At 41.0% G+C, this 14,155-nt stretch overlaps 2 protein-coding genes across 4 annotated transcripts; both read right to left on the bottom strand.

The window, feature by feature from the left end:
- Positions 1–1,174: 1,174 nt before the first annotated feature.
- gpr85 (G protein-coupled receptor 85) lies at positions 1,175–4,489 on the bottom strand. 3 transcript variants are annotated; one of them, XM_034075050.1, is made up of 2 exons: positions 4,372–4,489; positions 1,175–3,184 (listed from the first exon to the last, which is right to left on the bottom strand). In XM_034075050.1, the coding sequence occupies exon 2, from the start codon at positions 3,031–3,033 to the stop codon at positions 1,900–1,902; it is 1,134 nt and encodes a 377-aa protein (XP_033930941.1). In that variant the 5' UTR covers positions 3,034–3,184; positions 4,372–4,489; the 3' UTR covers positions 1,175–1,899. The 3 variants fall into 3 exon arrangements, with proteins under 3 accessions (XP_033930941.1, XP_033930943.1, XP_033930942.1); XM_034075052.1 differs by having other exon boundaries at positions 1,175–3,209; XM_034075051.1 differs by lacking the exon at positions 4,372–4,489 and adding an exon at positions 4,084–4,359.
- A 1,671-nt stretch (positions 4,490–6,160) lies between these two features.
- Positions 6,161–6,890, bottom strand: LOC117439171 (small integral membrane protein 30). The gene has a single exon (XM_034074944.2). It carries the CDS (start codon positions 6,887–6,889, stop codon positions 6,656–6,658), a length of 234 nt encoding a protein of 77 aa, XP_033930835.1. The 5' UTR covers position 6,890; the 3' UTR covers positions 6,161–6,655.
- Between the last annotated feature and the right edge of the window lie 7,265 nt (positions 6,891–14,155).

The raw sequence follows: 14,155 nt of genomic DNA on the forward strand, positions 1-14,155 counted from the left end.
ACTGACCTTAACCCAATGAGGGATTAAAAACAAATGTTGTAAAATGGAAACTTTTTATTTTCAAAAAGCAACAGATTACACAGTTAACTTTCAGCAAATGCAATCCTAACTGAAACTGTACTCACATTCGGGACTTCAAAAATGAAAGACTCACATACTTACACACACATCTATCTATAATATACAAAAAAAGAATACATAATAAATATTAAAATGGCCACAAGAGAAAAAAGTAAGTCATTGAAAACAATCAGTTTAGAGAGCAAATGTAGGGAAAGTAGAAACAAGACGGTGTGCCTTAAATGTCTTTTTTTGTGTTTTTTTTTTTGTTTGACATTTTTTACAAATTGTGCAAGATTTCATACTAAGGCTCTGGTCTTGAAGTGACTGTTGTTTGATTCACACAGCGCACACACACTCTGAAACACACGCACATGCACCCACACACACACACACACACACACACACACACACACACACACACACACACACACACACACACACACACACACACACACACACACACACACACACACACACACACACACACACACACACACACACACACACACACACACCCTGTGCTCTGAGCACTCTGTGGGGTGTAGCAAACCATTGCAGAATAAAAATGGGCTGCTCAGTGTATGGCCTGTGATGCTCATGGGGGTGGACCAGCGTTTTAAAAAATGGACATGCACTTCACATCGATGTGAAAAGACCTCCCCTCGCATCTAAAAAAAAAAAAAACAGCTTTTCAGGAGTGAATTAAATAAAAATAAATAAAATCCCAACAACCAAGAAACGTGACAATATCATAACCATTAAGGCAAGAACACCCGGAGTGGCATCGGCAATACTGTAACAATATGATAGTGTTTAGGTACATGGATATGATGACACATTTAACTTTTTTCTTCAATGTATTTTTTGAGCACACATTTGTTCGTAAAAGCAACTTTTCTTTTCAAAATCCAAACACCATTTCATCTTCTTTTCTTTCTTTTTTTTTGCAAAAAGGTGAGTAGAAAAAAAATAACAATGCCAGACACTAGGGACAGTATGGATCGTAAAACTACAAGAAATTATTTCTAGTTTTAAGTTGCAACTTCAAAAACCACATATTTGTAAATCCCCACCGTTAAGCCCCCCCCCCCCCCCCCCCCCACCCCCGCAGCCCTGTAAATGAAAAAGATATCACTTACATTAAAACCATTTTATCCTCTTGTGATGGTGTATTCCAACAGTCACCAAGTTTTGCTTTACTTACAGCGGTTGTGTAGTCTGTTGCAAATGAAAGCATTCATTGTCTCGTTTGGAAAAAAGAGAAAAGTTGTCCTTGCAATGCAACCGGCAACTGTTGACCAAAAAAAAGCATCTTTACATCTTCTTTTTAGTGCAACTCTTAAAAATGTAAAACATTTCCAGTGATTCCTTGAGAGGTATCATCTTTGTTTTTTGTTCTTTTTTCTTTTCATTTTTACGTATTTCACACCTCACAGAATCTTCAAAATATCCAAAGCAAGAGGGTTTGTTTTGAGTGTTTTGTCAATTATTTTTTCTTTTTTTTCAACTTTTTGCATCTCTGCATTGGCATGGCCTTCCACAATGTCCGTTTACTAGAACATAAACACAGGAGGGGGGATCCAGACCTCCTGCGTATTCCCAGTACCTCCAGCCTCCGTGTTTGATCGTATTCAATCATCCTGGCAGAGCCTCGTGATTGACAGTCCAACCTTCTACCTCTGAAAACAAGGGTTAGGAGAAGGAGGAACAGGAGGGAAAACTGGAGGATGAAGAGAAGAGAGATAGAAGAGAGAGTGCGCTGTACAATGGGAACAAGCCCATATCAAGATCAATCAGGGAATTAGAGACAAAGATGAGAAAAAAACAGCAAAACCTTCATATAACGCAGTAGGGTTCCCTTGGTAACCTGGATTTTCTGCAGTAAAGGAGTGTGGTGCTGAAGCAGCGCCGGAGCTCCCTGTTGGAGAAGATGCAGATGAAGGGATTGACCCCGGCCTGGGCGAAGCTCATCCACACGGCCGCCGTGAGGTAGCCCCCAGGGACCACTGGGCCTCTCGCAAACACCCGCCAGTAGCAGGCGACCAGATAGGGCCCCCACAGTGCCAGGAAGAAAAACGTCATGATGTAGAACATCCTACTAATCCTCTTCTCTGTTTTGAATTCATCCAATACCAGTAGACGCCTGCGGCCTGCTGCGTTGCTGTTCTGCCGGATGCCCAGCAGGGTAGGGGGGGTGGGGCCTCGACCGAATCCGGCCAGCCAGTTGGCCGCCGCCTGCCCGCTGGCGCCAGGCCCGTGGAAGGTCCAGTTCTGGCTGACAGCAGGCACGAACTGGACAGGCTTCATCTTCCGACGGTCATGCACGAAGAAGATGAGCTTGAGGTAAACCAGCTGTGTGGCCAGGAGGATGAGCGCCAGCAGGAGCATGAAGCCCAGCGAGTCGTTCGCCCTGAAGGAACGGTGCTGGAACGTGCACTGGTCCTCCTCCCGGATAAAAGAGTATGTCCCTACGTCTAGCACCGGCGGGAACGCCATAGCCACTGACAACGTCCACACCATGCAGATGACAGCCAGACAGGTCCAGAAGGTCAGCCTCTTGGTGTAGAAACGGTGGTGCGCGATGGCAAGGTAGCGAGTGACGCTGACACAGAAGAGCATAAACGCCGTGTGGAAACAGGAGAGGACACCCAGGAAGGCGATCACTTTGCAGGTCAGCGTGCCGTAGGTCCAGGCCGATCCATTCTTGACCGAGGTGAAGACAAAGGGGAAGCAGATGGCGGAGCGCAGGATGTCAGAGGCGCACAGGTCCAGCAGGAAATAGTAGGGCGCCCGATGCAGGCTCTTGTCTTTGACCAGCAGGATGGAGATCAGGAGGTTTCCAACCACACCGACTCCAATGATGAAACCCAGAGAGGTCAGTTTGAGGAACGTGGCGAGAGGAGAGACATTCTGCAAGATGGTGTGGTCCCCTGCATGGCTATAGTTCGCCATAGATGGAGGAGGGATCATAAAGATAGTGGAATAGCTTCAGCCAAGTATCATGATCTAGAGGTGGCAGGGGGAGGCGTTATATCCATTTGGTGGTGTGCTTTGAAGAGGTTTCCAGGCATATAGGCAACCTCTCCTCTAAGGCATCCTTTGTTCCTTTGTCTCATCACACCTAAAAAGAAATACAAAAGAAATCCCTGAAAAAATATCATCGACTCATCAGCACACAGTCCAACACAACAGCTGCATTGTTTTCAACTGCACACTGAGATAAGCACTTATTTCTCTCTGCATTTCTAGATTTACAGAGCTTTGCCTCAGCTTGAATACTTTGTCAAACACAGACAGACAGACAGTGATGGAGCTTGAGCAGACTATGAAACTATGAATTATTTCAAGTGGCTTCGGAATGTCCTGAACAAAAGATGGCATAGCCCGGACTTCATTAAGAAACGACGCTTCTGAACTGGTTGAAAAAAAAAAATCCTCGGTTTGGATATGTCATGTTAGTGAAATTGTTCGTGCGCACGGTGAAACATTAAGAGAAATGCAGTCCACAATAAGCTATTCTTGATCACACCCTGTACCCTGCAGAACAGAGGACGGCTCTCTAAAGCGGTGAGTGCCTCGAATAAACTCGCCCAGCCTTCGTGCATGGTGGAAAATCGACGGAGGGTGCATACATAATAAAGCATCCGTGTTTTTGTCTTGATTAAAGCTTCACTGGATTACTGTCCTCACGTTAATAAGCAGTGTTCTCATTAGGGCGTTTATTGAGCCCGTCAATTCTCCCCATCATCTTTTATTTTATACAAGTAATTACAAAGAGTAGCATTTACATTCAGATACACTAAAGCCGCATTTCGACATCATTTGGCTTGAGAGTGCGCGGGTGTGATTACCAGTCAGGATGGATTGAAAAGGATCGGTTGGTAGCGATAATAACAAGCCTGCTGATAATAATGTTCCGTGATTTTACACTCAATATGTATGCTTTCATTGTTTTTATGAAATGACACAGGCTATGGTTACATCTGATTACATAAATATCGCCGTTTGGAGTCTACTTACGCGTTTTAAAGCGTCCTTAGATCGTTTACGCGCGTCTGAATCCGAGGGATTTCAGTGGAAAAACTAAAAAGCAGGGTAAAGTCATCGTCCTTTGCGTCCAACTCGGCTGGATAAAGCATCACCGAATCCGTACCTCCATTAGACTAGAATCATTCCCAAGTCCGCGCTATGGGTTGCCCAGAATCGCAGCCACCACACAAGACAAGGCCAAAAAAAACGGATAGAGCGCGAGGGAGAAATAGAGAGAGAGAGACACACATCCGATCACAAGATCAATCAAAATCCTACCTGTTGAAAATCCGATTTCGTGTCCCTCCTGCCGGTTATTTACATTGCACCAGTCGGGTTTTTTTTTTTTTAATAAGCCTGGTTTGTTGCCTGCCCCCTTTTTTTCCTCCTCGGTGAATATCCTACAGTAAACGGAGCCCAATGCGCATGCGCCCTGCATCCCTATTTGTGATCCAAGACGCGTCTCGTCTCTTGTTGCAGCAGCAGCAGCAGCAGCTCCCCTCTCTCTCTCACGGTAACATCTGCTCATAGGGTACTGTAACGCGTTACATTATCACCTGGTAACGTTTGTTAGTGATTACTTTTTACTGACACTTTACTGACATATTTCTCAATTTCATAGATTTAAGATTGATTTAAATCAGTGGTTTGTAAAAAAAAAAGAGAGTATTACACTGAACGATGTTTAGTTCTTTGTATATTTTATGATTATTTCAATGTTTCTGACCTTTTTACAGGGTGTTTGCCATATCCATTAGGTAATAGCATCCTACTTGAATACATGTGTCTGCCTGCCATCATGTTCACTCTACAGAAATGTCGAAGCATTATGTACGAAGCGAAGGGTTAAATCAGGCAGCCTATAGTCACCTCGAGGTAGAATGACTTCCCCTGTACTGTATATGCATAATTGACATGCACTTTGCGCACCGTTGTTAATCCTGCCCGGGCAGCATGATAAATTCATAGGATTTGATTTCTCAACCATGTATGGAGAGCTGTGATGTCATGAGCAGTTTAACAAGTGAACAATGATTCAACCAGCCACATGTACCACAGTAACAATGCTTTGTCTCTAACTGGGTTATGAAACATGATTTTTTTATGATCATACATGTTGGAAATGTGTCAGTGCTGTGTGACATACTGGGGGAAAATGTGCAGATTTCAATTTTTTATGATAAAAAAAGGATTCCACTTAGTGCTCCTTTTCAATCCGAGCTCACCAGATATCACAGACACAGGGACCCACTTATTGATAATGAATGCAGACAGTGGGTTGTAGACAGGGGATACAGTAGACTCTGAATGATTAATGTACGCCACATGCAACTTTGTTAGGGAATTACCGTCCAGACAAAGATGAATTAATGTGAAGCCCTTAACGATTTTCTGCATATCCCAATATTAGTGAACAATAACTCATTTGGCACACATATTATGATGCATCATCCCAAGGACGAATAATGACTTTAAATAATCAGCTACACAAGTTTGATAAAGTTGATCACCACTTCAGGTTTTCTAGCGAGAACAAATAGTGGTTTTGTACGAGTAATTATATTTGCTTTAATTGAATATTTACTCAAGTGCTGTACTTAGTTCTACTTTTAAGGTATAAGTATATTTCTAATCAAATGTATTTTTTATGTATGGTTAATGAAATACTTTAATTTATCTCTTCCAACCAGCAAACAGTAAAATGATTTGCACAGTTTGAAACAGCAATAACAATATAATAATGTCACAGAGGAACATTTACAGCCTCAGGAGGAGTTATTTAACTTTTCGGAAAGAAATGTGCTTATTATTCTTTGCCTTTGGAAAATAAGGGTTTTATACTTTAATTCTAAATGTAGCGTTTGCTGAATAATAAAACATTATGACAACTCTGACTGTACGCAACAGACACTAGGCCAACATGTAAAGTTAATTTAGAAAGTGTTACAGTGAATTGTATTATAAGTATACATGTCTCCATCTCTAAAACCCATAGTACACTCACTTTTGTGAATGAAAGAAGAGTGGGGTACAAAGCAAACAATCAAAAATATCCTGCAGACATGAGTTGTGGAGAGCATCAATTTATTATTCTCACGCAGCTAGTGTTGCATATTGTAACAGCAGAAACAGCAACAACAGCTCCTCTCTTTAACCACACTTGTGATGTTGTGCTTTAAAACAATAGCAATGTTGTGTTGCACATTGCGGACCCATCAGGAAATCACAGTGGTCCATCCAAGCATGGAAACAATAAGCAATGCAAGCATAATCATCATAGGATAACATACAGTGGCAAGTATGTCCATAAAGAAGGCAACAGTGGTTGGTCTTTAATCTCAGGAGAGCAACAGTAGCAGTTTTTCTTTGGACTTCCTGTTTCCAGTTTCTGCAACATGTGTTCCCCTCTGACGCATTAATCCCAATAAAGCACGTTTTTTATCAGCCGATCCGACACAAATCTCAGTGCCAGAAGGTGCACAGCGGATTAGAAAGAGCTATGCAGTATTGCGGAGGATGACAACAGGACAGGACAGGCGCACGATCACGAAGAGTCTCTCGCTCACAGCTGCGCGTTCCGCCTCCGTGCGTACCAGCCGAGGAAGGCGCAGAAGCCCACCCCGGCGAGGATGGAGCACAAGAGCAGGGCTAAAGCGTCCCCTGCGTCGTAAGCCTCCGCCGGGGGCACCAGGGAGAGCAGGAGCAGCCCGGTGATCGCTGCACCGTGGGGAAGTTGAAGTTTGGGAGCCATGTTGTTGCTGTGTTGACTTTCAGGAAGCTCCTGCGTCACAGTCATATGACAGCAACAGCCTGGACTTCCTGGTGCGCTCAGCCAATGGGAGAGCTGATTCATTCTAACGTGTGCCAACAATTTTTTTTTATGATATGAGAGATAAGATAGTACTTTATTGATCCCAATATGTGAGTTGCAGCAGCATAAAAATACATGGCATTGGACAATCAAAATTAAAAGACAAGATATAAGGAAGAAAGTAGAAAATATGTTGAATTTACAAATGAACAATAGCAAGATATAAAGCAAGGTATTATATATACATTAAGATTGACTTTATAGTTTTGTGAAAAGGTTCTGTTGTCAGAGTTGGAAGAAGTACTCAGATCTTGTACTGCAGGCAAAGTAGAAGTGCCAGAGTGTAGGAATACTCTGTTACAAGTAAAAGTCCTGCATTCAAAATGTAACTCAAATAAAAGTACAAATTAGTCACAAAATATTCATTATGCAGATTGGCCCATTTCAGAATAATATATATTATATGCATTGATTAGTTGATTAGTTAGTGTTATCAAAGCCGGTAAAGGTGCAGCTAGTTTGAATGACTTTGTACTGCTTGTGAATTTACTCTAACTAAAGTCTGATTTGAGTGTTGATTATATTTCACATTAATAATCCAAATCTGCAAAGTAACTAAATGTTCAAATAAATGTAGTGGAGCCCCTCTGTATTGTAGCTGAACATTAAAATACTCGTAAAAAGTACAGCACTTAAGTAAATGCACTTAGTTACTTCACACCACTGATCGTTCTGATTTCATTTTCACAGTTTAATACAAACTTGTTCTGATATTATTCCACAGTGTGTGGATCTGTGACATTGCCGCTCTTATTAGTGACGATCAGTCTGACAGGCTGTCATTTCTTCATGTCCCATCGCCCCTCAGGCCCTGCTATAAACAAATCAGACTTTTTTTTGTATCAGTCATGCTCATTAACAGCTGCTGTCTGAGCTTCATAGTCCATTTGAAGACAAACATGTGTTGACATGCATCGGCTATAACTGTATGCATGACACACATGTTGGTCAAGGTCAAATAACATGGCAATCAGACACAAGTTGGGTATTTTTCAAGGTTTGTGAACTTCTCTGATTCATTTTACTATTTCAAATTTTCCAGGGAGAGATTATTTACAAAGAAAGAACTCAAATGCCATCCCAGCTGCTCTGTTGTACCTTGATACACCCCTGATCTACTTAAAAAAAGTTGAAAGTACTAAATCGCCCGTGTATAGCGACGCCAACGTCTCAGCTCGTGCTACAAATGGTTTGGCTTGCAGAGCTGAGGGGGGGCTTGTATCTCTCTGTGTGCTCTCCTGGGGCACTTTGCCTGTAATTTAATTAGCGAGCACAAGCCAAAGTAAAATATTGACCTTGTAAGGCTGCCATACCTCTGTACCTGCCTGCTCCCAGCGAGGAGATGAATAGGCACACATTCCCTCTGCTCACTCTTCACGCTTCCTCATCATACACTCTCTCTCTCGGCCCTGCCGTCTGTTTGGCAACGCGTCTCAAACACACACTCGCATACATACAAGTTTCTGTTGTTTTTAGTCGTGTCTGATCTCTATGGTCGCGTTTCGATGACCATATGGCCATTACAAGCTTCTTATTAAGGTCATTAAAGCGCTGAATCTGTATTTTTTTTGTAGACTAAAACCCTCACTTCAGAGATGTTTTTAATGTGCAAAGCCTTCGAATATGTCCTTCAGATTCACACTGGCAGATCCACACAGAAGCAGCCGCGCTGACTGTGGATCTCAGCAGTGTTGGTAATTGATCAGTGGGAGGATGAGAGAATATCCAGAGAGGAGTGTGTTTGTCAAACAGGCCAGCACAGTGACATTCATCTTGCCTACTGATGTGTTCTGCATTGTAATGTGCTGCTCAACACCAAGGCCCTTTTCTGAAATTCGCCTCCATTTTTATGTAAGGAAGGATACAATATAATTCAGCTAATGTAAATGTGTACTATTTTCTCCAAAGAGTATATTTGTTTGTGGTCATATTTGTGGAAAGGGACAGCAAGGTTATTCAAACTTCCACCGTGTGCTGTGTGGTGGAAGGACTAAGTACTTATATCAAGGGGTGTGTTTCAGGGCATTTGTGAGGTACTTGTACTTTACTTGAGTATTTCCATTTCCATTCTATGCTACATCATAATTATACTGCACTACAATTTCCATGCAATCAATCCAACGGTCACTGGACAACATTTAAAATCCAAACAAGGTACTTGACCGTATAATACTTCAAATAACAACTAGGTTTATGACTGTCCTTGTATGACAAAGCACAGATGGTACAGCGCAGCAGCTAACAACATCACTTCACTGCAGCTTAAACTGCCTGTGTTGCTATGCTATGCTGAATTGAAGTGATAACAAGGATTTCTTAATGCTCGCCCACACAGATATTGCACTCATCAAATTACCACTACTGACATTGTCACTGTGAAGCAAAAGTTCACACTATCTGGAGAACACAATTACAATAGCAGAACTTGTTCCTTTTATTTTAAATGCTAAAAAACAGACCAAATAATTGAACAAATATGCACAAAACAAACAGCAATAATATAAATACAGGTTACGTGTTTGAGAAAAGGGTTTCTGTGTTGAAAGGACTATACTTTCTCTTTTGACATTTAAATACCCTTTTCCCCCCAGCCGTGTTAAAGTGCTAATGGCTGCCAGGAAGTCAGTGGCATGCCTGCTAAAAGCATGCCACATGCCACATATTAATCTCAACTGGGGTTTTAACTCACTAAAGAAAGGCACTGGTTGCCGAAAAACAATCTTTACAAATATAAAAATCTGTTGAATAAGGCTGTTTTCAACCATTGTAATACTTAATATATAAACATCTCCCGTTTAAATCTCCATCTCTTTGTTGCCCAGCGTATCTTTTTTATTTTCAGGACACTCACCTGACCTGAAATGAATAAGAGGTACGATGAAAGGCCAGTTCACAGAGTCCTTGGTTTTGTAATCATCATCCATTCTGAATTACTTTCCACAACAGTGAAGACAGAGTTCCACCTTAACCAACCAGCACAAAACATCTCTCACTGGAGATTAATTATGTTCTGAAATTGGTTTCTCAGAAAACACTGAAAAGCTGACCCTATAAAAGGAATTGCCGCTTTTGTAGTGGTTCAGTGCCCCATCCATAATGAATTGTAGTGTAAGGGACATGACAAATGGATTTCCTTGTGTCTTTTGTGGCAGTGTACGAGACGTTAAAAGACTTGAGAGCCTGAATAAACACCAGAAAAAGAAGAAAGGGCAGCTCGGCCCTGCGCAACACGGTTTTGGACCACACTGACTCACACAGTGCTGGAGGTGTGGGTTGAAATACATCACAAAACCTCCAAAAAAGATGAATGACGCAGTGTAATTATCATTTCATATTGGAAGCTGAGAGGGAGTGTGAAGGCAGACGCTTAACAATCACAACTGAGTGTTACGCTGACAGTTGTGTAATGCTTAAAGGGTAATCAATTCATTTTTGCAGAGAGTTGAAATTTGCCTGGGATCATTTTTCCTGGTGAATATTTTGTCATCTGTTATGTCCACGTAAATGTTATCATTATGTGATTTGCAGGTAAAACCTTATTTCTCCTACTATTGTCTGAGTATGATTGAGTACCAGTCTCTTACTCACAAGAACTTCAATGCAAAAACAATCAGAAGCCATGAAAATATGAGATGAGAAAGAAATGTCTGTTGATATTGATTTTCTACTTCAAGAGTTATGGGAAATAAGGTATTGAAGAAAGCGTTTGATCAGGGACCTTCTTTGAAGCATCCTTTTCAAGCTGGAAATAAATCTTTCGAAAATACTTGATAGGTTATTTAACTGGCCAACCACGCATTTAAGTATATTTTGAAAAGAAAAAAACACTTTTCACAACATATTTTTCTAAGATTGGACTGTAACAAAACCAAGTATTTGTTCAACGAGAATTAACTGAATGTGGGGCAGAACCAACAAGCTGTCAACACACTTTTGGTCTTTTTACAGCGTTTGCTGATCAGATATGGCAGTAAGCTAACAATAGCCTATTTCAAATCAAGGGGAATCCTTAAGGTCCAAAAGTGAAGCCACTGCAGAAGTAAAATTGCCAAAATCGGGGCCAACTTTACTTGCTTCAAAAAGGAAGAATGTATTGAAGTCTATGAGAAGATTATCTCATGTCTCCCTTGAATAACTTCCTCATATGTTTTAATGAATAGTTTATGGTATCAATCACTAGTTTAAAGTATTTTTGAATAAAGAACAATGTTTATTAAGTAAATGACGGTCCAACTTAGAATCAAATACATGATAAAATATGGTTGGGCATCGTTGTGATTGACAGGTTGCTCCTACAGTGTTGTCTGACATGGGCACTCTTAGAAATATACCTTTCACAGTGTAAAAGTTATTTGAAAAATGTTGGTAGCCTAAAAATAAGTTGCTCAGCGTTTCATTGTACCTACAGTAGCGCCACCCTGTAATGTCATTTATGGTTCCAAAAAACCAAGATGGCGAAGACCAAAATCCGTAATGGCTAATGCATCCAGCAGACATGAAGCCGTCATTTGTAATGTGAAAAATATCTTCATTCTTCAGCTGCTAAATGCTCTACTAAGTTCACCAGTTAGCTTCGAACAGTTTGTCTTCTTGCACATAGATGAATTTTCTTTTTTGTTGATATAAAAACATTGGCAAGTCCCCCATTGCACTGCCACACTTTGCCAAGAAGACCAAAGGTGTAACGGGGGTATAGGGGCCAATTGCAGCACACTAGACCGTAAAGTTCTTAATAATGACTCATTAAACTTGATGCAGGTATATGTATAACAAGCAGTTTCGCAATGTCCAACACAAAATCTTCCATGGAAACACTCAGGAGGACTGATGTTGCCTCTCAGCTCAAGGAAAAATAAATCCACAGCGGGAAATAAAGAAAAACTCAAAACACGACGGTGAAACGCCGAGCAATGGTTGAATCCAAATAACAGGTAGGTGCAAACAAGGCATAGTCGGCAATGAGAAATCCGTCCGGGAAAGAGTGCGGGAAGGTAGTGATGTTATGTATTGCGCCGAGGCTTCGGAGCGTGTGTCGAGTAATCCCCGAAGCTTTTTGTGAAGCACGTACCGAGGCTTGTATCGTTTTGGGCCAGTGACGTCACCGATGACAAACGAAGCCTCGCTGCCTGTCGATACCACGTGACTGCTTCAGGAAGCGATTCAGATCGGTTGAACTGTTGAACCACAACGCACATAATACCCATGGATGTATACTAAGAACCATATTACCGCTCCTGTACCCGGGCCCGCTGGTGACACGATGGAATCAAGAGAGCTCAGACCCTCACTTATAGAGGTCGGAACATGTCATAAGTATAAATAGATACAAGCATAAATAAATGTAGGAATAAAAACATCAATAAATACAGGAATAGATATCTCACAGTGTTTTCAAGGAGATTCAGAGTGTGTGCTGTAGCTAAGCCTGAAAGCAGTTGACTCACGACCGTAGGGTCCCTGGTTCAACGACTGAACAATACGTATTTTTTGTTGTTTATAAAAGCTGCAGCTAAATGAGATAAAGTAGTTAATAAATGTATTCTTTGATATGGTTTAGCCTTTCTCAGGCTACAACATGGTTAAGTTTATGAATATTATTAAGGAATACAAATCCCTCTTTGCAATGTTTACCAGCCTCCTTAGGCTTTTCTATCACAATCATTAAACTGGAATACATACAATATTGTTGACATGAAAATATGATTTAATGTTCGTTGTTTAGAGTTATTCTAAGGCTTTACTCATTGGGAACTCGGTATGAGATAGAGCACACTGTTGAGATGTCCAATCTGCCTGTTTTACACACTTTGACCAACAGGGGGGTTTGTGTTCAAATGAAGCCCATGATGAAGCCTCATGAGATGAACTATTTTGCGAACCAATTGGCTGGAAAGCTTCAAAGCTTCATAAGGCTTCATCTCGCCATCACTACGGGAAGGTCTCGCATGGAGAGAGCGAAGAAACAATCTGGCAAACAGGTGTGAGTGAGACAGGGGCTTATACCAGGCTAATTGGATGCAGGTGTGTGAGCAGGTGAGCAGAGTCAGGCTGATGAGAGGGGCAGAGGGGCGTGTCGGGAGCTGAGATCAGGTGAGAGTGGAAATATACAGACCGTATAAAGAATAGATCAAGATTCTTTGTCACAGTGTGCAGTCAGTCTGCACACTGTGACAAAGAATCTTGATCTATTCTTTACTCAGAAAGATATTTAAAAGGCCATGGGCTCATTACAATGTAATATACCACACTGGGAAGACAGTTTCCCTACCGAATTTCAAAGAGAATTGAAGGATTTACACTTCTCCGTCAAGATGGATTACATTAATTAAATATCAAACTCTCCCCAAATTATTCTCTACAACCTTCATTATCATGGTTAAGGGAAAAAATGAAGTACTCTTTGTTTCAGCTCATTTCCATAATAAATTCAGATTATAAATTGACTCGCTATGGTTTTGTAAAATGGTCTGGCTATGGTTTTGGCCAATAATATGCCAAAATGAATAAGGGTTTTCTAAAAGAAAGAAAAAAGACATGGGATTGGAGAATAGGTGACATTCTATATACCAAATATTTCTGTCAGCTTAAATGCTTTTGGGGGCTGACAAAGATGATTGCATTACATGACAAAATGCAATCAATAATTGAATCAATAAGTGGTACTAATATATGAGACTATTGTGCTGAAAATGGGACTTTCACTAAAACAAAAAGGAGCAGTGTGTAGCAGAGGGAAAAAGAGTGCTTTATACTTCATGGAGGGATAGGACATTTACTTAAAAAATGAAATATCCCAAAGCAACAACTTCCACTCCACCAAAGTGATTTATTACAGAAGAAGCCTCATTCTTAGGTTAACAAATAATATGTCTTTAACAGGCTGGGTCTTTTCTTTTTTCAAATATCAGGTGATGAATCCGCGGTAATGCATTTTCCTTTTTTATGTTAGATTTATCGCTCAAATGGTTTCATTTCATTTGCATCTGTTTTACTGATGAAAACAAAATAAATGGCCGCCTTTGGAATAGATGGAAAACAGTACAGTGCTGATTTACTCAAGGTGATCAAGTTTTTCTTCAGCTGCACATTAATGTGCCCGGCCGACATCCGAGCACATCACAGTTATTCATAGCATGTGTGAGTGCGTGCACATGTATATGCATGGGAGATTGATAGCTCATCACATTTCCT

The sequence above is a fragment of the Pseudochaenichthys georgianus genome, chromosome 23, assembly GCF_902827115.2.
Source record: "Pseudochaenichthys georgianus chromosome 23, fPseGeo1.2, whole genome shotgun sequence".
NCBI lineage: Eukaryota > Metazoa > Chordata > Actinopteri > Perciformes > Channichthyidae > Pseudochaenichthys > Pseudochaenichthys georgianus.

What these genes read in the sequence shown, in the direction of transcription:
- gpr85 (XM_034075050.1), bottom strand. Translation starts at nt 3,033, where the DNA reads ATGATCCCTCCTCCATCTATGGCGAACTATAGCCATGCAGGGGACCAC.
- LOC117439171 (XM_034074944.2), bottom strand. Translation starts at nt 6,889, where the DNA reads ATGACTGTGACGCAGGAGCTTCCTGAAAGTCAACACAGCAACAACATG.